Consider the following 23,288-nt stretch of genomic DNA (forward strand, 5'->3'; position numbering starts at 1 on the left):
AACTGCCATAACATATAAGTCATATTCACATTACTATAGATTTTAATATAGTTACTTTTACTTTTGTGGTTGCTTGCATCTCTGAAAGTGTCTCTCTGTCTGTCTTTGTGTCTGTCTTTGTCTCTCTCTGTCCACCTGTCCTTCTTTTCTATCTTTCTCCTTTTCTTCCTCCCCAACCGGTGCAGATGTTCGTCCTCCATAGAGCTGGGTCTGTTTGTTCCTGCTGTTAAAGGGAAGGTTTTCGTTGCTACTGTGTACTCATGGGGGAATTGTTGGGTCTTTGCAAATCATAAGTCACAGAGTGTGGTCTTTACCTACTCTGTAAAGTGTCCTGAGATAACTTTTGTTATGATTTGGCACTATAAATAATTACAAAGAAAGTGCTTTTATTAATACATTCTGAACAGAATTATATCAAAAAAAAGGAGAAAAAATAATTAATCAAAATAAATAATTTTACACACAAAGAGAAATACAGTTTAATTTCAGTTAGTTGACACAGTGGGAAAGTGTTTTTTCTTCCGTTTACCAGTCTAAAAACTTTGGGTGTATTTAATCAATTCATAACAAAAAAAAAAACAATTCATCAAGTTATCAACTTACTTGGCTGAAGGCGTTCAATCGTGTTTAATCAGAGCAGAACAGACGCTAGGTGGCAGCAGTGCAGCGAGATTAGAACAAAGAGGAGGTCGCAGCCTGGTGACGCAGGTCGCAGCCTTGTGACGCACAAAGAAAGCAGTGTGGCTGATGCTGCTAACTTTATTAAGTAAACTCGCTGTATTTTCACGGATGTCCGGTTTTTACTGAACTATACATTATCAGAATGTCCAGACTTTTTAGTCGTGTGGATATTGCGTAAAGTTTCAGCTCAGAATGGAAGCTAACAGAAGATAAAGCTGCAGGACAACTACAGTTATTACTTCGGTCTCAAATATAAACATTTGCCCCAGATGGCATCGGGTAAATTCTTTCTTAGCCTGATTGGTGCAGATCCATTTATTTGCATGTGTTGTAAACTCAAGACTCGGTTAGCTTCTTCTTTATATTAAATTGTTTACAATATTTCTGCAGAGGATGAAGTCAATCTGCTGGTCATCGTCGTGGATGTGAACCCGATATGGTGGGGGCAGCAGGCTCAACGTGAGACAGAGGTAGTACTGCCATTAAGTCTGCTATTATTCTTGCATATGAATGTTTTTCAGATTGTAGTTTTCAAATGGGTCCGTCCTCTTGTCTCCGTGCAGCTCAGCCTGTCCAAGTGTCTGGACGCAGTGATGGTGATGGGGAACTCCCACTTGGCCATGGCCAGGACAAACAAGCTGGCTGTCATCGCAAGTCACTGCCAAGACAGGTAGCTTTATGAAAGGAAAAGTAGAATGCAGGTACTGAAGTGGCAGGGAAATATTATATATATGCCACTCCACTGGATTTATTTGATGGCTATGGTTACTTTTCAGATTAGGAATTTACATTTTCTTTTTTTAAACCAATGAAAACCACCTTGGTTTGTTTTCGGTGGAGCTGCATGAATTCAGGCCCGCAGACGAATTGATTAGTCGATTGATGGATAACTAATTGATAATCAATTAATTGTTCATGTAATTCAGGCAAAAATGTTAGAAATGGTTGTTTTCAGCGTCCCCAATACAAAGATTTCCCACTTTTCTCTCATATTAGGTAGACTATCCTTGGGCTTTTGATTGACAAAACAAGTCATTTAAAGACATCCCTTTGGACTTTGAGACAGTGGGATGGATGTTTTTTTGCAGGTTTTACATTGTTATAGACCAAATGATTAATGAAGAAAATAATTAGTTGCTCCTTACAAAAAAAAGCCCCTTGTCACATTTCAGATAAGAAGAGTAATTTCCTTTTAAACTTCTCAGATGGTTTAATCTAAATACGTTTGAGACCCAAAGAGGTCAAATCATTATGGTGATTGTTTTCACAAAGACAAGTGTTGTGACCCTATTGAAGGGGGCACAACCACTAGGTTGGATACACCAGATACCTAACAGTATTTTTAAAGGGTTAAAACTAGTTTCACCCTGACCTGTAAATGCTGCGTACAAATGAATGCATCAACACTGTAAACAATTACTCAAATAATGTTATATTTAATCATCACTCACAGGTAATTTTTCTGCAGAAGCAGTACTTTTACTAGTAATGGAGTTTTTAACATTGTTGTATTGGCACTCTTATTACTGAGAAAGGATTCGCATGATTCTTCCACCACTGTCAGTTTCCAGGATTTCCAGGACTGCTTATATGCACTCATCTCACGTCTCTTTAACCTTATTTCAGTCACTTCCTGTATCCCGGTAAGAGCTGGAGAGCAGAGGACGGCGGTGCGGATGATGCGTCCTCCAGCGGGGATGGAAAATATGAGCTCCTAGCAGTCGCCAATAACCTTATTGCTGAAGAGATCAGGAATGTTATGTCAAAAAGTAAGTACAAGACTGTTTTTGTGTGAGTAAAATACTGTAGAATAGAGACAGTAGTACATAGGCTTTCTCAAAATACTAAAAGCAAAAAAGTTCAGTTGCTGTCTTTCCAGTTAATGTTGCTTTATCTTGTTTAATTATGCTGTAGTGTGTGTGCCTCCTTAATTTGCCATGTGTCTTTTGTGATTTAAGCTGAAGTGAGGGGAAATTCAACTGATACGCTGTTGGCTGGAACCCTTGCCAAAGCACTCTGCTGTATCCTTTCATAACAACCATTTACAGTTTTATCATTTATGACATGACTTGGACTTTTTCTAATCAGCCAATAAGTAAAGTGACTTAAGTCATTATTCAGCATTTTTGTTTCTGTACAATGCAGCAATGACTTGTAGCTGATGAGGTGAAAGTGTTTCCCAATAATCTTCTTAATCCTTTAATATTCAGATATTCACAGAGTCTCAAAAGAGATGGAAGGTAATTACATTTTTTAATTATTAAGCTTAATAATCCTCAATGGGTTCTGTTTTTCCTTTCAATAAGTATGACTGTTGCCTTTTCTTTTTTAGCTGGACAAGAGATAAAATCAAGAATATTGGTAAGCCATAAATGGTCTAATTTCTTGAGTGCTTTTGTTTTAGTCTGTGACTTTGAACGCAGCCTCTGTATTTTACTGAATAGGTGATAAAAGCAGCAGAGGACTGTGCCCGCCAGTACATGAACTTCATGAATGTAATTTTTGCTGCCCAGAAACAGGTAAAATCCTTGCTCAGTCTCATTTTCTGTCCTGTTTACATCTCGAATAACTTGTATATTTATTTGAAATAAATAAACGTGTTTTGTATTTCAAAACAGAACATCCTGATAGATGCCTGTGTGTTGGACTCAGATTCAGGTCTCCTTCAGCAGGTACATTTTTACGGCTTTGTTAGGACATTGACAATACTACGTTTATTGGATTTTATTCTACAACCTAGGCTTGTAAGAAAACATCAATATTTAATGTTTTGTGATGCTGTATTGACTCTCAAAAATACTGATTTTTACTCAAGTTAACATACAAATATTAGTGGCAGACTGGTTCGTTTCCACTCGAACATAACAATGTATTCACATTGTGGGGAGCTCTTTATACTATGACAGTTTTCCTACAATGAGGTTCTTTGTAAATGCAACAAATCATTTCACTTACGGTGTCGCAATATATCATATGTATTAAATCGTAAACCTTGTATCAAGATGCATAACATTGTTGACAGATTCTTGCCAATACAAAGCCTTAATACAACCTGTATCATGGAAGCAGAAGCTGAAACTGAGAATACTAAACTATGATATTAAATAGCTAACTTTGTTTAGTCTATATTACTTAAAGTGCATTAAGTAATACAGTATATTAATATAATCAGCATAAGGTATGCAGATGGTTTGGTGTTGTGATTCTTTGACTGTATTGTGCCGTCCTAAACTGTGTATATACACCCAGGTTTTTTACCTTCAGATGTTTGTTTTGTAGGCTTGCGATATAACTGGAGGATTGTACCTCAAGATACCACAGAAAGTTGCCCTGGCACAATACCTTTTGGTGAGAGTGCAATACAGATTTCCACATTTCTAAGGACAACATTCATCTCTCTCTCTAAAAAAAAAAAAAGTGCTCCTTGATGTTCATGATGTTGCTGGTTTTCTGAACAGTGGGTATTCCTGCCCGACTCCGAGCAGCGTTCACAGCTGGTGCTGCCCCCGCCTGCCCACGTGGACTACAGAGCTGCATGTTTCTGCCACCGTAATCTGATCGAGATTGGTTACGTGTGCTCAGTTTGTCTGTCAAGTAAGTTTGATTACCAGTGAAAACGAAATGCATGATCACAAGCTTTATATTACTGGCAAACACTGCAGTTTTAGTTTTTTTATGGTGATGCTCTCCTGTCTCCTTTTTAAGTATTCTGCAACTTCAGCCCCATCTGCACAACTTGCGAGTGAGTCTTTTAAATAATATATCTAAATATTTAATACAAAACCTCTTTTCTCTGAACACTATTGGTATGCAACTAAAATTGTGCAATTTGATTTCATAATTACTTTGCTTGCACTATGTGAACTACCAATACCTCTTTTTTTAGGACGGCCTTCAAAATCCAACTGCCACAGATGGTTAAGCCCAAAAAGAAGAAACTCAAGCAACCTACATGATTTTTGTTATGATTACAATAATGTAGTGAATTTCATGTTTCTCTTTTTTTATATTGTTTGATATTTATTTACATGGCGGCCGATACTTACTTTTAATATAGTCTGATCTCAAGAGTTTCGAGTTCATCCCAACCTGACTGTTGTGTTTGTGTATTGATAGAAACAATTGGCACATAACTCTTAGCCCCCATGACATTGGGGTAAAGATTATTAACTCAGCCTCCATGTAAATAGTTACTGCCTTTGAAAACAAAAAGCATTTTTGTGATGTACATTTTTATAGAATAAAAAAGAAAGCTTTTAGAAATGTTTGTTTTTTGCATCATTATAGTGTTGACCTTTTCAACATAAATAGCTGTGCGGTTTCTTCAAGTCTTTTTTAGCAAAATTACGACTCATTAAGGTGGAAACATGTTAATGTGGAAGAAACATTTTGGTAATGATACATCTTCTTACCAAGATGTACTGTTGTGTTGACATAACATTTGATGCGTCATCTTTTTCTTAAAGTAAGCCTTTATTGATGAAAATAGCAAACTCTGAGTCATTGCTTTTCAGTGTCTGTTCATCACTGCAAGATATTTCAACAAATACTCCAGATGTCAATATTATTTTTCATATATCACATTCTGATGATTGCCCTTGTATAAAGAAAATGGTACCAGTTTGGATTTAGATATTGAGAAATTAAACGGGTAGAAATATATGTACAAAGTCAGTTTGAAACCATCCAGGCGTAACGTAAGTGGAGGATGGGATTTCACAATTGAAATTCTGCACAATATCGTGGTGATCATCGCTGGATAGGAACAATGTTGCATCTGAAGAAGAAAACAAGGACAGACTAGTTACTAATGTGAACCATTTTCTACCTGCCCATTATGACTCATGCATCTTTAGGTGGATGTATAAAGAGAAAGTAAGTAAAAACAGGCACTTATGAGGAACATTTGAGCTTTCTTTGTTTCTAAAGATCAGCTAATCAACTAGACTCTTAATATGATTCTGTAGCGCTCACCCCAGCAGACCTCTGCCTGACCATCGCTGTGGAGTCAGGCTCATCTGAGCTTTTTGGCCATCCCGGATGACTGTGACACGTAATGGTTTCTGTGAAACGAAATGATATTGCAGTATTACACTCCACATATTAAGTGTTTTCAGTAAAATATAACCTAACCTAACCTTGAATCTAATTCAAATAAATCTGGTAAAAAATGAAAGGAAGTTAAACCTCTCTCTGGGAATTCATAGATCATTCGGGGAAAATCTGGGTTAGTATCTTTTTGATTTAGGCATCAAACTGCATCACAAAACAATAACCATAACACATTACAAGCGACAAATGAAAAACAATTGCTGAACCAAAAAAGCTGCAAATTATGTCATCAGCTCACCCCTTCACTGTGTTGTACCACAGATGCAATATTCTGGAGGTTCTGAAAGTTCTCCGTGTTCACAGAACCAAACTCTATGACTTCATCACCAACTCGGAGCCCCTTTGCAAAAGAAACAACCCATTACTATAATCCCAGGAACAGAAACAACTTCAGTCAACTTCACTTTTCAGTCTGTACTTCAAAGAGTTCTGATGGTTTATCTGAAACAACTACCAAATACTAGAACAGAGTTCATATCACTCACAGCTCCACAGGCGGGTGAGCCTTGTGTCACAGCATCCACCCGTGCAAAGGGAGGGGGAAGAGTAACCTGTTGCTCCATCGCCTCCTCCTGGGCTCCTGCCTCATCCACTTCCCGCTTGGCTTTCTCTCGAGCATGCAGCTTGTGTAGGGCTTCTTCTATCTCCACCATGATGGCCTTGTGATCATTCTGCAGGCCTAAAAGACATGATCAAAGCATAAAATTAATAAGTCACAGTCCTACATTGATATATTGACATATAAGTATAGGCTGGTGTCATCTTAAAGAAATGCTATCAGTATCAGTCCAAACTTAATTAACTGCTGGAATTTGGAATTTCAACATTTAAACTTCTGCATTTCAGTGTCACATGATATGCAGTATGTGATAATTCATAAACTCTGGTTTCAATCACAGGTTTATCTCTATACAGCAAGGAATTTGTAAATTATGACTGGGGCATTGCCCACCATAATTATACATCATACAATACATTGAAATTATCGGAAAAATTACCTGAATGACTGAATAACAGACCTTGTGTAACAGGTGGGTTACTGTCAAGTACAATTTTGAGATACTTCACTAAAGTATTTCCATTTTATGCTACTTTATACTTCTAATGCACTACATGTCAGAGGGAAATACTGTACTAAATTTCCTGACAGCTTTAGCTACTTGCTGATTCAGATTACAAAAACAAATTAAAACTCAATAAATCATAATGTTTATTTTTATTATAGCTAACTACACAGCTGTATATAAAGTAATCAAAATTAGCTTCACCAGCTGTGACATTAAAGCAACAATCTCATTAACGCAAAGGACACCTGAAATAAACCATTCTGTATAATGGATATTTTTACTTTTGGTACGACAAAGCAGGGCGAGTTTATTTGTACGGCACATTTCAACAACAAGGTAATTCAAAGTGCTTTACATAAACATTAAAATCCCTGGAATAAAACACATATAAAATAATAAAGTAAGTTAATAAATTGTTTTGTTTACTGAACGCTAAAGTCTTGATTTGAAAGAGGTGAGAGTTGCAGCAGACCTGCAGTTTTCTGAAAGTTTGTTCCAGATATGTGGAGTATAAAAACTACATATAAGCATATCTTTGAAACTAATACCTTTGTACTTTAAGTAACTTGAAATGAATGGCTTTAAATTGTAAAAGATTATTTTAATTCTGTGATATAGTATCTTGAGTAAAGGCTCTGAATACTTCTTCCACCACTGGTCCTGGAGGCTGTGCTCACAGACAGCTGACATCACAGAAAACACTAGAAACAACAGAAACACTGCTGCTCACATGAAATACTGTGCCTCGCTGTCCTGATCTGGTACACATTAACATCTGCTCGGGGAAATCCCTCTGCGTCAATTAAGGGACCTTCCGTACCGACACCTTGCTGTAAACATAAAGAAAGAAGTTCAAGTTTAGCTACCTAGCGTCACATTCACGTAAATGTAACTTAAGTCTTGACGTTACTGACAAACTTACGTCTTCCAAAACATCGTAATAAGCCTTTATCTGCTCTTCGATATTATCTTTCTTTGCAATGAGGTTTTTTACATCATCCATGGTTATTTCGGACTTTCCAGCAGTGTTTTCCTTTTCCTCCGTCATCTTCATGGTTGCACTGGGATGCTACTTCCGGTGTGACGTAGTAGTAGTTCTTTTTCTTCTTCTGCTGCTGCTGCTTCTTCCTCTTCTTCTGTAGTTAGGCAGACTAGACGCAGCTATGGTGTATTGTTGCCCCTGCTGTTTGTGCTAAAGAACTACATCAATTTCTTTTATACAATCCTGTTTTGTGAAGATAATCCACCAATTTCTTTGTTTTAACCCAAGAATCCAGATGTAGAAGTGTGCGCAAGTTAAAAACGGTTTCCCCATCTGCCCCAAGTTTCCTGAAGAGAGCCCTCCTCAGCCCACAGTGTCCAAGTCTCAATCTTGAGATTAGTCTTTTCTACTGCACCTGTAAGTGCACTTTCCTTTACCTACGCTTTCCTGCACTGAAAAATATGCCCTTCCTTTCCTTTCCTTCTCCAAAGACTTTGCCACTTTTCTTTTAGAGACCTATTTATTCTTCCACAATACCGCAAATTAATTTGCACTCTTTCCTCCTCTTTGCCATCTCATCCGCCTCCTCATTCACTTTCACACCAATATGTGCCGCAACCAAAGAAACCAAAAAGGTGATACAAAATTGACACTTATAAAGTAAATGGTTGATGGACAGCTGTCATCAATGTCAGAACATGTGGATATGTATGCATTAGTAAAAATACAGTAATATAAAATACCCACACACATATTTACTCTCAATTTGCAGTATTCAAGCACACAAAATCAGTTTGGCACTTTATTTGAAGTGATGTATTAATACTAGACTCCTCTTTGAGTTTGCAAGAAAAAAAAGCAGACCAAATGCTCTTTAAAGAAATACCTGCACGAAAAATAATACACGAAAACATATAATATTAAATCATATAACTTTAATATAATATTGGATACAATAATTGATCCCTACATAAAACACTATAATTTCTTTATAAACTTTTTGTAAACAACACATAACTTCTACACAGTAACGGAGATGTTTAAAAGTCTTCAAATTGTTTTTGTGCCAGTTATTTCATCTTTAAGGCAGCATGATGAGAACAGATCTGCAGCTTTTAAAACATGGTTTATCTAAATACAACCCCTGACTTGTAGTGGTCCACAACTGCTATTTAACATTTTCTCCTGTAGCATTTGTTTTATTTCACAGCAGTTTACATCGAGGCACATCGGTGAAGCTATCAGGAAAGAAAGTGGATATTAAATCTTAACATGTTAGGTGATGTCCCCCCCAAGTGCTGTGTACCCTGAGTGCTTAAATATGAATTTTGATCACATCTGTTATTATAAATTGGAACGTATTTGTAATGGCCTTCATCTGTTAAGAGGATACTAGTGCAAAAAGTTTCCTTCAAGAAGTTTTCCTTCATGTTCAATTGGCTTACAAATCCAAGCTTTCTGTGGTTGGAATGTGTGCAAGTGTGGGGTGCGGAAAGCAATCTGTGATTAGTGCTGATGATTTAAGAGAGTCAAGTACCGGATTAGTTGTTTTTGTTAAAAGAGCTAACAGTCTGTATCTTGTGGACCTGCATGTTGATCCGTAAACACCAGCACCGGCTCGTCTTTGTCAACCTCTTGCGGTGATGCATCATGAGATGAGGGTGACGAAACCTGTGACAGCTCAGCCTCAGTCGTTATCTCCTTCTGCACCAGAGCGAACTGGGCTGTTGCCTCATCCAGTTGTGTATGGACATTTTTTACCCACATTTGTAGCTGCATGTTGAGAGCGTCCACCCCTTGGTCCAGCTTCTCCTGTCTGCCTTTTAGCTCTTCTAACAGATGCTGTGTGTCACTGGCAACCTGCTGCCTCTTTCCTGCAGAGGGAACCCGCTGACGCAGCATGTAGCCCTCGAACTCCTCTGGACTGAGATTGAGCGCTGGTCCATCCAGCTTTTCAATGAAGGCTACTGCACAAGACTAAAGCAGGGGACAAGGGCAAAGACATGAGTGATCAATTGACCTTGTATCGCAGCATCCTGTGGTGTGCGCAGGATGAGTAACTTTGGAATAAACTTACCAAATTTGTGAAATAGTAGCCGCTCTCTCCTGCCATCAGACTGTGAGGGAGACCAAAACGAATCACATATTGCATGTTGGAGTGAAGGCGAGGTGGATTGGCCTTCAGCACCACATAAACCAGGCCTGACAGGAAGTCATCGGCATTAGCGGGCTCGTTGTTCGAGGTGGAGAGCGCTTCGAAGACATGCTGACTGCATTTGGACACGCATGCAAGTTTGTCCTGAGGTGCTCGTTTGGCATCCATTTCAATTATGGCTGTTAAAAAGAAAAATAAGAAGGCAAAACAAAATGTCAAAGACTAGCATTTCAGACCTATAAGTAATGTTTACTGAGTTTAAAGGAGTAGTTTCCACAACACTTTGGAAAATATACTTTTAATTTTCAGACAGAAAGTTAGATGAGGACCTCAACACACTGTCATGTCTGTCCACTAAATATGTTACAGCTACTCTGCATCTGCCAAAGGTAATACGATCTGCCTACCAGCATCACTATAGCTCACTCATTCACTGTTTGTGTTGCATTTGTTCAATCAATAGAAAAACTGTAAAAACGTCATAGCACTGTTGTATGGTGGACTATGTGGACATATGTGATGATTGAGTCCTTTAGTACTGAAGTTATGAATCACCTGTTATAGCAGGCAGGAAGGGGTCGCCTGTGACTCCAGTCGTTTTATCAGGAAAGGGGACGCTCAGCATCTGCGGAGTGATCCAGTTCAAAGATCTGCAAAACAAAGACATCAATGTCAAACCGGGCGCTGGGTTAGAGGTTTTGATCAAATACAACAATAGCCACTTGTACATAAGGGTTACCGTATCCTTCTCTGGAGAGCCAGGTCCTTGTGTTCATCATCACAGCTGTCATGACAGAAAACCCATTTGTGTAACCGTGTCATTATTAACTTCTCTACATGCTCCATTATCTGAGTGACCTGAGCCTCAGGAAAACCTGTAAATAAAAATCAAATGTATAGTTATAAAATAACAACTCAAAGGTCATTTAAATTCTCATGTTTTCAGAATAAACAGCCCGAGAAGTGTTGAACTTATCTGTACTCACTTCTAAAATATTCAGCAAAAGACTGGTAGAAATCCTGAACGAGATCGGACTGCTTCTGTACCGGCAGATCCTGTGAGGAGCAAAGATGATGAGGAGCTATGATCAGAACATTTCTGACAGCAAACATAAGTTATACGTGTAATGTTGAACATTTAAGCTGATAATTACATGGTACGCCTCCATTGTGTTGAGGAAAGCTGTACATCGGGACTGCAGGCGCTGGGAGGAGGAGCTCCTTAGGATCTTTAGGAAACCAGTGAAGTCCCCAGGTTCGAGGCTCTGGTAAGCTTTTAACATATTTGCATGGCTTTCAGAAGACTCTAAAGGGACAAGATCCGACCAGATCAGTAAGTAAACATGTTTTAAAACTGAAACATGACACTCAGAATTGCTCCATTTGTTGACATACTGCTGGCCAAGTCACTGCATTTAATGAAATCGTGAATCAACAGGGCACTCAGGGTGGAGTTGGGGACATAATCACCACATATACCCAGGAACAACAAACAAAAGCAGGGCTGTCTCATGATGCAGGAATGCTAAATGTGCTGGTTTACTTCACAGAGATAAATCAAGTCATAGTTTCTGTGTTGATCTCAATAGACTTTGTAGGTTTATGAGACACATAACTGGCAGAACTAGGTTGTAAATAAATATTTTGATTTGGCAATACAGCTTTTGTCTGAACCTAATACGACAAATCAGCTGATATACTTTACTGTAAGGCAACTAAACCCAAAATTTTGCAGATACCATTTTTAACTTTTTATGGCAGCACAAAATCAAAGTACACAAAGCTAACAGAATTACCTTGATGTTTTGGAGGAGATGGGGTGCCCCAGAAGAGTCTCCTCATTGTGTTAATTCGACGACCTTTCTCTGTGTTTTTCTTCTCCTCAAATTTGGAGAAGGTGAGAGGAGTTCCATCATTGCTCGGCCTACAAGGAATAAACCCAGTTTAGACCAAGGCTGATAATTATAAGACAGTTATAATAGAAGATAGTTATATTAACAAAGTATTATTAATTAACATTAAGTCACCTTTACTCATCCAGTTGGGACTAATATTAACTTCATAAATTGAAACATTTAGTACATTTTTAATTTGTGTAAAATGAGTATGCAGACTATGTCCTCCAGTGCACATTCAGGTAATCATCATTGGTGTAACTATCAGGTTTTTTCCATGTGTTGCTTTTAAGATGTGGTTCTACATACCGACACCACTGTGTTGATAATATACGAATGTAACCAGTCCACAGCTCACAAAACTGTCAGGATCTAAATACTCCTTTGAGGGGTGAACGTGTTTACCTTGTGTCTTGCCTCGAGGCTCCAGTCTGACGTGATTTCTCTCTCCAGCACTTGGAGCAGAAGCCTTGCCATGCAGGGTTTCCATAATACCCACAGGCGTTCTTGCAGAGCAGCTCCTCCTTAGAAACTCTGATTCCTCTGTGCTTATCGGTCCACATTGTAGAGCTCTTTTATATACTATTCCAACCTATTGGACATAACATTAATATCTATTATTTATAGTTTTTTAACATACTCTGTAAGTCTAATATACAGTACAGTAGTTGTATTGAAAGTTAAAAACTTTAAAGGAAACTGTTTGTCCTGCGTTTGTGAGGACAGGGACCTAAATCTCACAAGTTTGATGTTGGCTATAGCTTGGTTGAGTAAAACTTGGTACATAACCTTGGGCATCTTTACAGGCCCTGTTAATACATCATGGGCATCTTTACAGGCCCTGTTAATACATCATGCAGACTCAACTTGAACACACAACGCTGCAATTCGGCACACTATAACACAGGAACACTCAAAACATTATGATTTCCCTGTATTTTGCCATTAAGAGAATGAAAATTGGCAATTTCCATTTGGTTACACTGGTGGGATTTTAAATGTTCTCTGATTCTGCTTCAAACTGAAAATACTTTCATTGAAGAAAATAAGAATCAACTGACAACTGTTTTCTGAAAAAATATAGTGTCTTGTACATCAATAACTTTACCATGTAAATTATCAACTACCTACAATTTAAAAAGAGAGAGATTGGCACACATTTTAAGAAAATGCCGTCCAATAATTTATCATTTATATCCAAATTCACGTTGCTCAGTTGTGCAAGTTTTCATTGACAGTGAGTTTTTCTTTCGTCTACTTTTTTCCAGGTTCAAGGTCGTTTTTTATCATATGTGCAACAATAACAGTCATTGAAAACGAGAATCTTAGGTCTCAGGTTCCCTCCAACAATACTAATAAAATAAGACAGAAAATTAAGATACTAACAACAAAATCATAATCCAAACAGAAAGTTGTGCAAGTTCAATAGATAATTAAAATATCACAAGGAAATAAAGTAATATGAATTAGACAGTAATTGAATAAAATGAGGACTGTAGTAAAATGTAGGCTATATGGATAATAACAAGTATAGATGTAAACAGGAATGTAGTGAATGTAATAGAAGTATAAATGTATCTGTACAGTAGCGAAACAGTTGTGAATCAGTATCAAGTGATGGGTTTTTCTTTCTTCCACTTTGCTTTAATGCCCTTCACTAGCTCTTCCACGTGACTTTCATGAAAGTTAACTGTTAATAGAAACATGATACACAATATCTAATACCACACCAAAGCGCCAATTATCTAATAGAAAGTGAACTGACACTCAAAACGCAGTTCAAACCCCCTAAAGAAAATCAATAACGGTTTACGAGGGTGGCTGACTGTCAGCTGAGAGATAAGAACACCGGCTAATGTTAGCGGACGTCAAGCGGCAAAAGCTGAAAATGACTTTACTAACCTATTTCGGTTTGATGTACAAACTAATTAAACTTGTCACGAAGTTAAAAAAAAAAAGTAAATAAACACAAGGGTAAATGTCCCTGTGGTTGAAAAGCCTTCTCACCTGTCAGTTGGTGACATCCTCACTGACGTCAGCCGCTTCCTTATCGGGGTGTTTTTTCGTAACCGTCACAAACTCCTCACAAAGTGAACAATGAGAACAGGTCAATCTTCAGACGTTGGTCAACGAGATGTTGTTACAAAATAACGAAACAGAGGGAGCGACAATTCACGGTGAACTAATTTAAGACACAGGCGGAAAGTCAGCTGCTTTCAAACCCGAGGAACCGGAAAGACTTGTGGGGACAAGTGAGAAGTCGGAAGTAGTCACCAACACGATATCGACCCTTCAAAGTAAAAGCATCGCGGAAAAATGTTCCCTGCACTGTCACGTCTCTTCCCATAACCCATCATTAACATACTTACGGGGATGGCTAATTTGAATACGGTATAAAAATACTGTTATTTTTTAATGTCATTACCGTAAGATGTTTTTAAAAAAAATTTAAATGAAAAGATTCAATACAAACGTTTCTTCCATGTCCCAGAGTTATACGCAATAACAAAATGTATTTTCAAATGTAGAAATAATAGGAACCTAAATTAAAATGCACAAAGACAGTAAAACACAGAGATATTAATGAAGAAATAACAAAAACAAAAACGCGCAGGGTCTGCTAAACTAAGGGAGTGCATTTGAAATCCCCAAATAATCTAAAAGTTTGTGCCAATTTATTATCTTTGAGTTTTAAGTTTTCCATACTGGTCAAATATGATTTAAAATATATTTATAAGCCAAATCATGTTATAGATATAGTATTTTGCTAAGATAATGATCAAATTAATTATGTAAGTTTCACCTGCCGAATATTTGGGATTGTTAAGAACTGGTAATAAATCGATCTTTGTTAGTATTACAATTTTTACAAAACATTTTGAAAGGTACTTCTGTAAATAAAATAAAAAAAATAAGCAACATGATAACAATCTACAAAAACATGTTCAATAGTCTCCCCTCACAATCACAAAAAGTACATTCTATCATTTATTTAAAAAAAAAAAAGATACTTGTTAAGTAAATTAAATACATGTATGACAGAGAAAGCTGTTTACTAACTAACAATGAATTATGGTGAAGGTGCTGGATTAAATAAGTGTATACACTCCTTTTCGGACATGTTAAAAAAAACGAAAAAGAAAAATCAAACATTTATTATTCATGTTTGTGTAATATATATAAATAATAAATATTGTGTAATATTATTACTTTCTATGTGACCCTTTTCTCTGTTCTTTTTTACGTTTGAAATAAAAAAGTTTCATCAAATCAACTTGTGAAACGTGTGAAAATACAGACAGTCATAGGGATTTTGAATAATATATGACGTGATTTTCACTGTTATTTTATTAATAACATTAATTAATTAATGTCAGTCTATGGCACCATTTGGCGTGTTTAAGGTGGTCTATTTTGTTAAACTAAAACTAAAATTGAAAAAAAGAAATCACATTTTATGAGATGATTGCATGTGTTGCATGTAAAATCTCTTTTTGCAAAATAATGTTTAACTTTAGTCAGCTGTTTTAATCAGTTTTTAAAGCATTATTAATCGTGCTTTTAATTTGAAAGGCTTAATCGGAACGCCTTTATTTAGTTTTTAAAGCGCGTCACTGGTCCTGCGCGCTGGTAACTAGGCAACAAGACTCTTTGCAGGAGCTAGCCAACGTTTGATTATTGTGGGTTGTTTTTTTTCATACAATAGAGTATTTAAGATTAAATATATATATTTATATAGATTTCTGTCGACATTTGAATGAGGACAATTGTGCAAGAGCTGATATTGTGGTCATGTGTTTATTAGTTCTATGAATTTATTGAAAAGAGGGATAAATTGTCCGAAAAGAGTGGTTAGACATCATGTCAGATGCTGAAGCTAAGGGAGAGTTTGGGAAAAGTGCAGGAGTTTGGGGAGAAGAAACAGACTCTGACATGCTCAAGAGTACCGGGCAGTCTCAAGTCTACACAGCGACCAGAGACACACTCTTCCCAAAGAAGATCACTCCTACTACCACACACCATGCTTTGGTACGTACGGTTGAATGTGTATATTTGTATAAAACTGTTTGCACATTGACCCTCTGTTCACCTCAAATTACTCCTCATTTGCTTAGATACATTTGATAACTTTTTTTGATTGGTTGATTTGATTTAAATTGTATTTAAAACATGTCTAAAAAAGAATATAGAAAACAATAATTATACATGGTAGACATATTTATTTAATTGAATCAAAAATAATAAACTTATTGATATATTTAGTGCAATAAATAAATAAATATCAAATAATTACTTCATAAAATAGCATAAACAAACAATGATAATCCAACCCCTTTATCCCTGTACTCCGAACTTTCACTGGCTCTTAACAGTATTGCACATTTGCTCTTAATTCAGTCTCTAGAATGGGTATTTGGGATGAATCCTGCTCTTCCTGCCTTCAGTCTGCAAGACCACAATCAGCTGGTGGTCCTCTATGCTGGAGCTCATGTCGGGGTCATCTACAACCAAACCTCAAATTCCCAGCACATACTTCAGGTAAATTATACTTATTCTTGAGTAATATGTCATAAAAAGGAGACAAGACAGCTTCCTTCAGATTAAGTCAGTGTTGTGGGTTATCTGGGTGGACATATTTTTTACAGAACAACATGCGTGTTGATTTAAATAACCTACTGTACTGTGTACACTCAATCTTCTCAGGGTCACTGCTGCCCCATCTCGTGTATGTGTGTGAGTGAAGACAGACGCTGGATTGCAACAGCAGACAAGGGGCCGAAAAGCACAGTGATGATATGGGACTCCTATTCTGGGTAATTCAATTCAATTCAATTTTATTTATAGTGCCAAATCATAAGAAAAGTTATCTCAGGACACTGTACAGAGTAGGTATAGACCCACTCTATGACCACTTTATGATTTACACATTCCCAACAACTCCCCCGTAGAGTACGGTGGCAACGAAAACCTTCCTGGTAGCTCTTGTATCTACATGTATTAATTTAAGCATTAACACTTGCTATTGATAGTAACTATATAAATGAACAATATTTCAGCATTCCTGTGCAAACATTGTTTGATTGTCATCCTGAGGGGGGTGTCATCGCAATGGCATTTTCAGGTGACACAAAATATCTGGTAACCCTCGGGGCTGAGGAAGTTCAAGTGAGTATGACAGCTGCTTTTTTCCATTTATTTTTTATCAGTGTTGTTTAATCTAGGATGCAAAATGCACAACCAAAGATCCAAATTTATGACCTGTGGTTTTAGCATTTTCTGGTCTTCATTCCCGATGAAGAGGAAACAGACAGTCACAGGACTCGCCCAGATTTTATTAGTAGTGATACTTCATCTCTCAAAAGAAGTACTACCAAACACTATGTGACTTTCTGTTACTTTAAATGTGAGAGCGCCAAAAAGTGTCTCATATGATGATCATATGATAGTGTAGATAACTGAGATTTACTTATATATTTAGGACCATTATGTCATGATTTTATTTATTTTTTTAGGATTAGGTTTAAGGACCATTTATAAATTAAAATAATATAAAGTATCTAACCTTTTATCAAATGCTTAATATATTGGAACTGTGCTATTTCTAGATATAACCATACCACACAAGTTCACAAAACACTGATTATTAATTCATACTGGTTTTGACAATATTAAAGATGTCCATCTCTTCACAATCCATTAACCATTTGATGACCTTTTCACAGTGTGTATGTACTTGGGATTGGACAAATAATACAGATAAGCCTTTGTGGTTTACTGAACTCAATCCTAAATATGGTTTCCAAGTAGGTAACTTTTGTCATCCTGTAACATTTTAATGTCATCTAATTTTATGGCATTCAGCAGCTGGAATGTTCAAATGTTTGATTATTTTTCAGGATTATGTTATTTCTAATCCACATGATAGCACCCAGCTGCTCAGCAGTAGTGAAAAACAGGTGTTATTTTACAGCATGGTAAGTCCTGTTCCTTTTATATATATATGGATAATACAGCTGTTATGTTTATTGCAATAATAATCTGACCTTTTTTAAGGCCCAGGGAGGTCTGCAATACTGTGCCCTCAATCTTAAGAAGGTAAAATAATCATGTACACTCTATAGAAGATGGTGCCAAATTGTCAGAGATGTTTCTGTCGTATGAGTTTATTGATAAATACATTACAATGTTTCAATCCCAGTTCCATGATGCAGCAACCTGTGGATCTGATGCTTCTGCTGACACTTCTCCGACTGTCAGCATGGCTGGCGGGTCACTGAGCCAGTCTGTGTTTCACTGGCGAAAGGCTCAGATCCTAACAGCGACTGCAGCAGGAAGCCTTGTGGTGTGGGATGTGTTGAAAGACTTAGCTGCAAACCAAAGCCTCCCCACAGAAAGAGTCAAGCTCATTAAACTTCAGAACAATCCAATCACCGCTCTCACCGTAACTGACAGGTAGCCAGAGAGAATGAGACATTTTGATATGGTTTTGTGTAAGTGTAATGTATGTATTACTCTTTAATCTCTCTTTGTCTGTGTGTCGTTTGATATCACAGTTGTATCGTGACTGGCGACACTCAAGGCCACATCAACATTTATGATGATGAATTCATGCTTCTCACCTGGTACAGTGAATTCAACCTGGATGCTATTGTTTCCATTTCCTTTTCCAAAGAGTGTACAGAAGGATACCTGGAGGACTGCACTGTAGAGGCAAAACCATTAATCATCAGGTAGAAGAAATACACTCTATAATGTCTTCAGTCTGAACTGTTATGCACAAATTAGCCAAGCCGGCCTCTCTTTTTCTGCAGGAATTTTGTTGTGTCCACGGTCAGTTCCACAGTGTTGCATGTAAATACGCAGAAAGGCGTCCCTCAAATCCTGCTGCATGAAGATTGTGAGCCTGTATATGCAGTGGCTTGCCACCCTAAACAGCCAGTTGTTGCTATGGGCAACCAAATGGGTATTTTAAAAGCGTGGGACTATAACAACAAAGTGATCATCTGCAGCAGGGTCTTCGAGACAGAGAAGCAGATTCAGTGTGTCACTTTTGATCCTCAAGGTGAGCCAAATGCTTCCTGACTGTCTTTGCGACAAGCAAACATTGCAAATTACCAGTTACCCAGCTGTTGCATGAATTTGCAATTTGTCATTACATTTAGCCGCCTTGTTGTATCTCGACAGGATTGTTCCTGGCAGTTGGCTTTGGCAGTGGAGCTGTTCACATACTGAATCCGAGCACTTTACAAAGTGTTTCAGAGGAGTGTTTCCATTACACTAAAGACGCCATCCATCACATTACCTTCTCCTCAGACTCAAAGTATCTTGCCACTGCGGTGAGCAAGTCCTTTTTAATTATCAAGTGATATATGTTCGAACTTAGTTATCAGCAACAGTTATTCCGGACAGGTGTTTGAGATATAATGTTGGTATTTTTTTTTTTTTTTAAAGCTACGATTAGGAAATACAATAGGTTTGAGACTATTGTAATGGATTGGAAATCTAAGCTTGTACACTTTAAAATGCTTATAACCTCAAGTGTCATTTTATTTCCTTATTCACTCTTAGGATGCAGGAAAAGCAGTGACTGTATTCTGCATGCAGACTAACAAAGGCTCTCTGCCTCGTTGGGAGTATATGGGCAGACACCACTCCCACTACAAGCCCATCAAAGACCTTCTTTTTGGGGTTCACCAGGACAGCGACCAACCCAGACTGCTCTCTCTGGGGATGGACCGTCGACTGGTTAGTTAAGTTGTAAGACTGTGGACTAGTTTTGTGTTTTGTGATGTTTGTTTTTTTTAATTGTGACTAATGGGTGAGTGACTAGTGAGTAACAGTGACCTTGGGTACCATGAAAGGCGCTATATAAGTCCAAGTTATTATTATTATTATTATGGTTATTATTATTAATGCCTCACACCTCTCTGTGAACACCAGGTGGAGTATGACCTGGAAAACAGTGGCGTGAATAATCTTCTCATCCTAAGCTCGGAGCGCATTGAGCAAAGCGCTGTGCCGATGGGCATGACTTGGTATCCTCTTTTCACTGCGGAGCAATTTCTTCTTGTTGCCTCAGACCAATACAAGATGAAGCTTTTCAACAGCACCACCAAGATGTGCAGGTCTGTGAGATACTGTAACAAGATCAGATTATTGGTAAAAAAATGTATTTCTCCAACTGTTGTCACCACAAATACTTGAAAACATTACATGTACTTTACAAAAACAGAAAGACTCTCCTTGGCCCGACATATGGCTCTCCTATTAAGAAAATAGAGGTCCTTCCCATGGAAGCTGGAACAAACTCATATTACCTGGCATACATCACAGAGGACAAGGTCGGTGCTTGAATTTGTTTGTAGTATTTTATTAAGTAACTGGCTCAATATTGATTGTGGTATTTTAGCAAAGGATCTGCTCTATGACATCAAGAAATGTCTGAAATATGTCATTTATCACTCTTAAAAGTGTCTTTTATTGTCTTTTACAAACACTAACAAGCCTTGTGAGACAAGTTGTTGCACAGTTATTTACATTATTGATCTTAAGAGAGTGTTGTATTTACAGGTGGGTCTCCAGATATTGCCTCTGGATGGGAACCCCTACAAGTCCAACGCTTTGATCTGCCATCCAACAGGGGTGTCCACTTTTGCGTGCTCCTACGACGGCCGCTTTGTTTTCACTGCAGGACGATCCGACTGCACTGTCCTGTCGTGGGAGATAAGCTTAAAGTAAAGTTAAATACATGAGATCCAGAGGAAATACATTATTGTGACCATGTTTTCTGGAGGTAATTTTCTCTCTTGTTGTGATTGCAGTGCATTGGAGGCAGCAGCTGCTTTGGGAGGAAAGGACCTGATGCCGTTTTACGCTCTTTTAGAAGGAGGCAGAGATGGCAAGTTTTACAGGGTGAGTTCAAAGTGTCCCTTGTTCCCTACAACTGCCAAGTGTTGAGTGAACAGCCACAGATTATTCCATTAACTTGAAAGGAGATGCACGTGTCCTATTCCCTAATATGCAGTGTCATCAAGAATCATATGTATTATGTTATTTTTTATGGTGATTTACTTAGCTTTAGGATTTTGGTGACTTGGTTAGAGTTATTTTTCATATGTGGTTTTACTTATATGTTAGTATTTCAGCATGCTGGTGGAGCATAATTTCTCTACACAGTGGGTTTTATTGAGCCTTTGTATTGGTACCTTTATGTCGTATAACTGTGTTTATCCAGTTCTTGTTATTCTTTTATATATCTCCCTTTTACCTCTGTTTGTTTGATTGTGAAGATGACAGGTTCAGCTTTGACTCATGCCATTCTTTTTGAAATGTATTTATGTTTTCTTGCATTATTTTTTGGTGACTCTTTGTACGAGTTATTACTCATTAACAGTACGACAGTATGCCCTTAATTGTCACAGAAATGTAAAACAGTGTGGATGATTGAAAATGGTATGTGAGTGACTGGATTCATTTGTGGCAAAATATAATACTTAACATACAAATTTAGTCTAGTTGCTACTGGACAGTATTGCTCAAATTCACATATATTTCTGGATTATACAAGGCCACAAGATTAAGATAGCAGCATTTACTTCCTCTTTCAGTTATGAGCTTTAGACATGTCTGATAGAATTATAACCATCCATTCTCAGTTCCCTGCGCTTTTCTGTTTATAGGAGATGGAGGACTTTTTCTACTACTGCCAAGTCCGTCATCAAGGAACAGACTCAATGGAGAAACGACGATTGTCTACCAAAATCCCTCTGTCAGAGGTTCCCTCTCTAATGAGAGCTTTGGCCTTCTTCCCCACTGAGCAAGAGGTAAATGTGTAAAAGAAGACATTGTTCAACAGCGAATGTCATTTTATCTGACGGTAAAAACATTACCGTAAAATGCTGTTTTACATCTCAGGGCTGTGATAACAGATAGCTTCATCGTTTTGTACCAGATAGAAGATATGCATAACGAGGTCAAGTTCAGCAAGTATGCAGAAACAGGAAAATATGTGACCGACATTGACCTGGAGGAGTTTATCAAGCTGTATGTCAACCACCGGCCAGCGTTCGGTCTCTCTATCAATGAGCTGATTCAAGCTTTTCACATCCTTGGAGACCGTGATAATACAGGACAGCCTGTTCTGCAGAGACATGACCTGCTAGAACTAATTCAGGCTCGAGGTACGCTGCAGGCTGTGTTAACTGTATTACTGTCACATCGCTGAGAAATAGTTTGATTCCCTGTTCAAGTTTCTGCACGCAATGCTCATGTTTCATTTTTAATATGGCACCAAGTCCAACATGTGAATCATTTTGATATGATCTCTGACAGGAGAACACATGACTGAGGAGGAGGTGGCTGAGTGTTTCACTACACTTTTAGGCCTCAATGAAGAGGAAGAAGAAGGAGGAGGAGGAGGAGAGGAATGTTCTGAGCATGATATTTATAAATCTGACAGTATGTAAAAGACAACTCACTCACAAACCTGAGAACTTGCATAACAGCTGAAAGACATTATCACTTTTGATGCATGTGTGTCTGTGTGTGTGTGTGTGTGTGTGTGTGTGTGTGTGTGTGTGTGTGTGTGTGTGTGTGTGTGTGTGTGTGTGTGTGTGTGTGTGTGTGTGTGTGTGTGTGTGTGTGTGTTTGTTTGTGTTCAGGTGTAGATCCAGAATATTCCCTGGAGTGTGCGGTCCCAGATGAGATATCCATGGAGACTTTTACAGGTCTCATCCTGGGCCTCCCGTCCTCCACAGAGCACAGTGGCAGATCTTCCCCTCCAGAGTGATGTCTGACGAGCCTCAGACTCTCTGCTGCTCTTAAAGAGGAGCAGAATACATTGAGTGTCTATTTTAATTCAAAATATGATGAATAAAATAAATATTAAATTAGATCATGTCCAGTTTGTCACATATAAAATGTATTTTGTAAGATGAACAAAATGAACAGTATTTTCCTTTTTAATAAAAATGTATTTAAGGTACTTTTTCTGTTAATACTTTTATTTAAGGGTATTTAATTGTATTGCTTAAAGTGACGGTTCAGTCCTGGTTGATGTTTAAAAAATCTATTTTAGTGAAAATAATGGAAGTGTGTGTTTAATAGTCTTGCAGTTGATACACAAGCTTAAACTTTTCAGAATTGTGTGCATTGTTAAATTTGTGTGTATACAATGAAGAAAAGAAAAACTGTGCTACAGCATTTCTTTCCAGTATGTCACAACAGACACCCAGTTCGTAATACTGCAAATAAATATTGCAATACTTTCATCCATGGACTAAAGGCTCAATATTAGTGAGTAACAGAAAGTGACTGTGCAGAAGTCTAGTTTTTCTCTACACTTGAATTACAATATGATGAAAGATGATTATGGATTTTGCCCAACATCACTAAAA

At 37.6% G+C, this 23,288-nt stretch overlaps 4 protein-coding genes across 4 annotated transcripts; 2 read left to right on the top strand and 2 right to left on the bottom strand.

Annotated features, from left to right (window-relative positions):
* Positions 1-767: 767 nt before the first annotated feature.
* On the top strand, positions 768-4,853 carry gtf2h3 (general transcription factor IIH, polypeptide 3). Its single transcript, XM_083913112.1, has 13 exons — positions 768-960; positions 1,072-1,151; positions 1,245-1,351; positions 2,308-2,450; positions 2,640-2,702; positions 2,892-2,921; positions 3,014-3,042; positions 3,126-3,200; positions 3,300-3,353; positions 3,961-4,029; positions 4,140-4,275; positions 4,387-4,423; positions 4,568-4,853. The coding sequence occupies exons 1-13, from the start codon at positions 951-953 to the stop codon at positions 4,635-4,637; spliced, it is 903 nt and encodes a 300-aa protein (XP_083769238.1). The 5' UTR covers positions 768-950; the 3' UTR covers positions 4,638-4,853.
* A 292-nt stretch (positions 4,854-5,145) lies between these two features.
* Positions 5,146-7,927, bottom strand: psmd9 (proteasome 26S subunit, non-ATPase 9). The gene is made up of 6 exons (XM_083912727.1): positions 7,783-7,927; positions 7,591-7,690; positions 6,279-6,472; positions 6,032-6,133; positions 5,656-5,744; positions 5,146-5,458 (listed from the first exon to the last, which is right to left on the bottom strand). The coding sequence occupies exons 1-6, from the start codon at positions 7,912-7,914 to the stop codon at positions 5,431-5,433; spliced, it is 645 nt and encodes a 214-aa protein (XP_083768853.1). The 5' UTR covers positions 7,915-7,927; the 3' UTR covers positions 5,146-5,430.
* Positions 7,928-8,859: 932 nt separating this feature from the next.
* On the bottom strand, positions 8,860-14,111 carry LOC310946514 (rab5 GDP/GTP exchange factor-like). Its single transcript, XM_083912996.1, has 9 exons — positions 13,900-14,111; positions 12,298-12,484; positions 11,794-11,921; positions 11,152-11,303; positions 10,984-11,053; positions 10,737-10,872; positions 10,553-10,647; positions 9,920-10,176; positions 8,860-9,819 (listed from the first exon to the last, which is right to left on the bottom strand). The coding sequence occupies exons 2-9, from the start codon at positions 12,453-12,455 to the stop codon at positions 9,406-9,408; spliced, it is 1,410 nt and encodes a 469-aa protein (XP_083769122.1). The 5' UTR covers positions 12,456-12,484; positions 13,900-14,111; the 3' UTR covers positions 8,860-9,405.
* A 1,642-nt stretch (positions 14,112-15,753) lies between these two features.
* Positions 15,754-22,681, top strand: cfap251 (cilia and flagella associated protein 251; the record flags this gene model as incomplete). The annotated part of the gene is made up of 20 exons (XM_083912765.1): positions 15,754-15,921; positions 16,291-16,431; positions 16,597-16,706; positions 16,950-17,058; positions 17,616-17,696; positions 17,790-17,867; positions 17,947-17,988; positions 18,092-18,345; positions 18,447-18,623; positions 18,705-18,955; positions 19,078-19,229; positions 19,462-19,638; positions 19,834-20,018; positions 20,126-20,234; positions 20,464-20,627; positions 20,715-20,805; positions 21,573-21,716; positions 21,845-22,073; positions 22,225-22,350; positions 22,593-22,681. The coding sequence occupies 20 exons, from the start codon at positions 15,754-15,756 to the stop codon at positions 22,679-22,681; spliced, it is 2,877 nt and encodes a 958-aa protein (XP_083768891.1).
* Between the last annotated feature and the right edge of the window lie 607 nt (positions 22,682-23,288).

Source organism: Echiichthys vipera (assembly GCF_963691815.1).
Source record: "Echiichthys vipera genome assembly, chromosome: 4".
In the NCBI taxonomy this organism is placed as follows: Eukaryota; Metazoa; Chordata; class Actinopteri; order Perciformes; family Trachinidae; genus Echiichthys; species Echiichthys vipera.

Excerpts from the sequence above, each read along its gene's own strand:
- LOC310946514 (XM_083912996.1), bottom strand. The coding sequence starts at position 12,455 with ATGTGGACCGATAAGCACAGAGGAATCAGAGTTTCTAAGGAGGAGCTG. Across the intron at positions 11,922-12,297 it reads GCCTCGAGGCAAGACACAAG|GCCGAGCAATGATGGAACTC; the intron begins GTAAACACGTTC and ends TATTCCTTGTAG. Across the intron at positions 10,873-10,983 it reads TTTTGCTGAATATTTTAGAA|GTTTTCCTGAGGCTCAGGTC; the intron begins GTGAGTACAGAT and ends TTTTATTTACAG.
- gtf2h3 (XM_083913112.1), top strand. Across the intron at positions 1,352-2,307 it reads GCAAGTCACTGCCAAGACAG|TCACTTCCTGTATCCCGGTA; the intron begins GTAGCTTTATGA and ends ACCTTATTTCAG. Across the intron at positions 4,276-4,386 it reads GTGCTCAGTTTGTCTGTCAA|TATTCTGCAACTTCAGCCCC; the intron begins GTAAGTTTGATT and ends CTCCTTTTTAAG.
- psmd9 (XM_083912727.1), bottom strand. The coding sequence starts at position 7,914 with ATGAAGATGACGGAGGAAAAGGAAAACACTGCTGGAAAGTCCGAAATA. Across the intron at positions 7,691-7,782 it reads ATTACGATGTTTTGGAAGAC|CAAGGTGTCGGTACGGAAGG; the intron begins GTAAGTTTGTCA and ends TTATGTTTACAG. Across the intron at positions 5,459-5,655 it reads TCAGGCAGAGGTCTGCTGGG|ATGCAACATTGTTCCTATCC; the intron begins GTGAGCGCTACA and ends TTTCTTCTTCAG.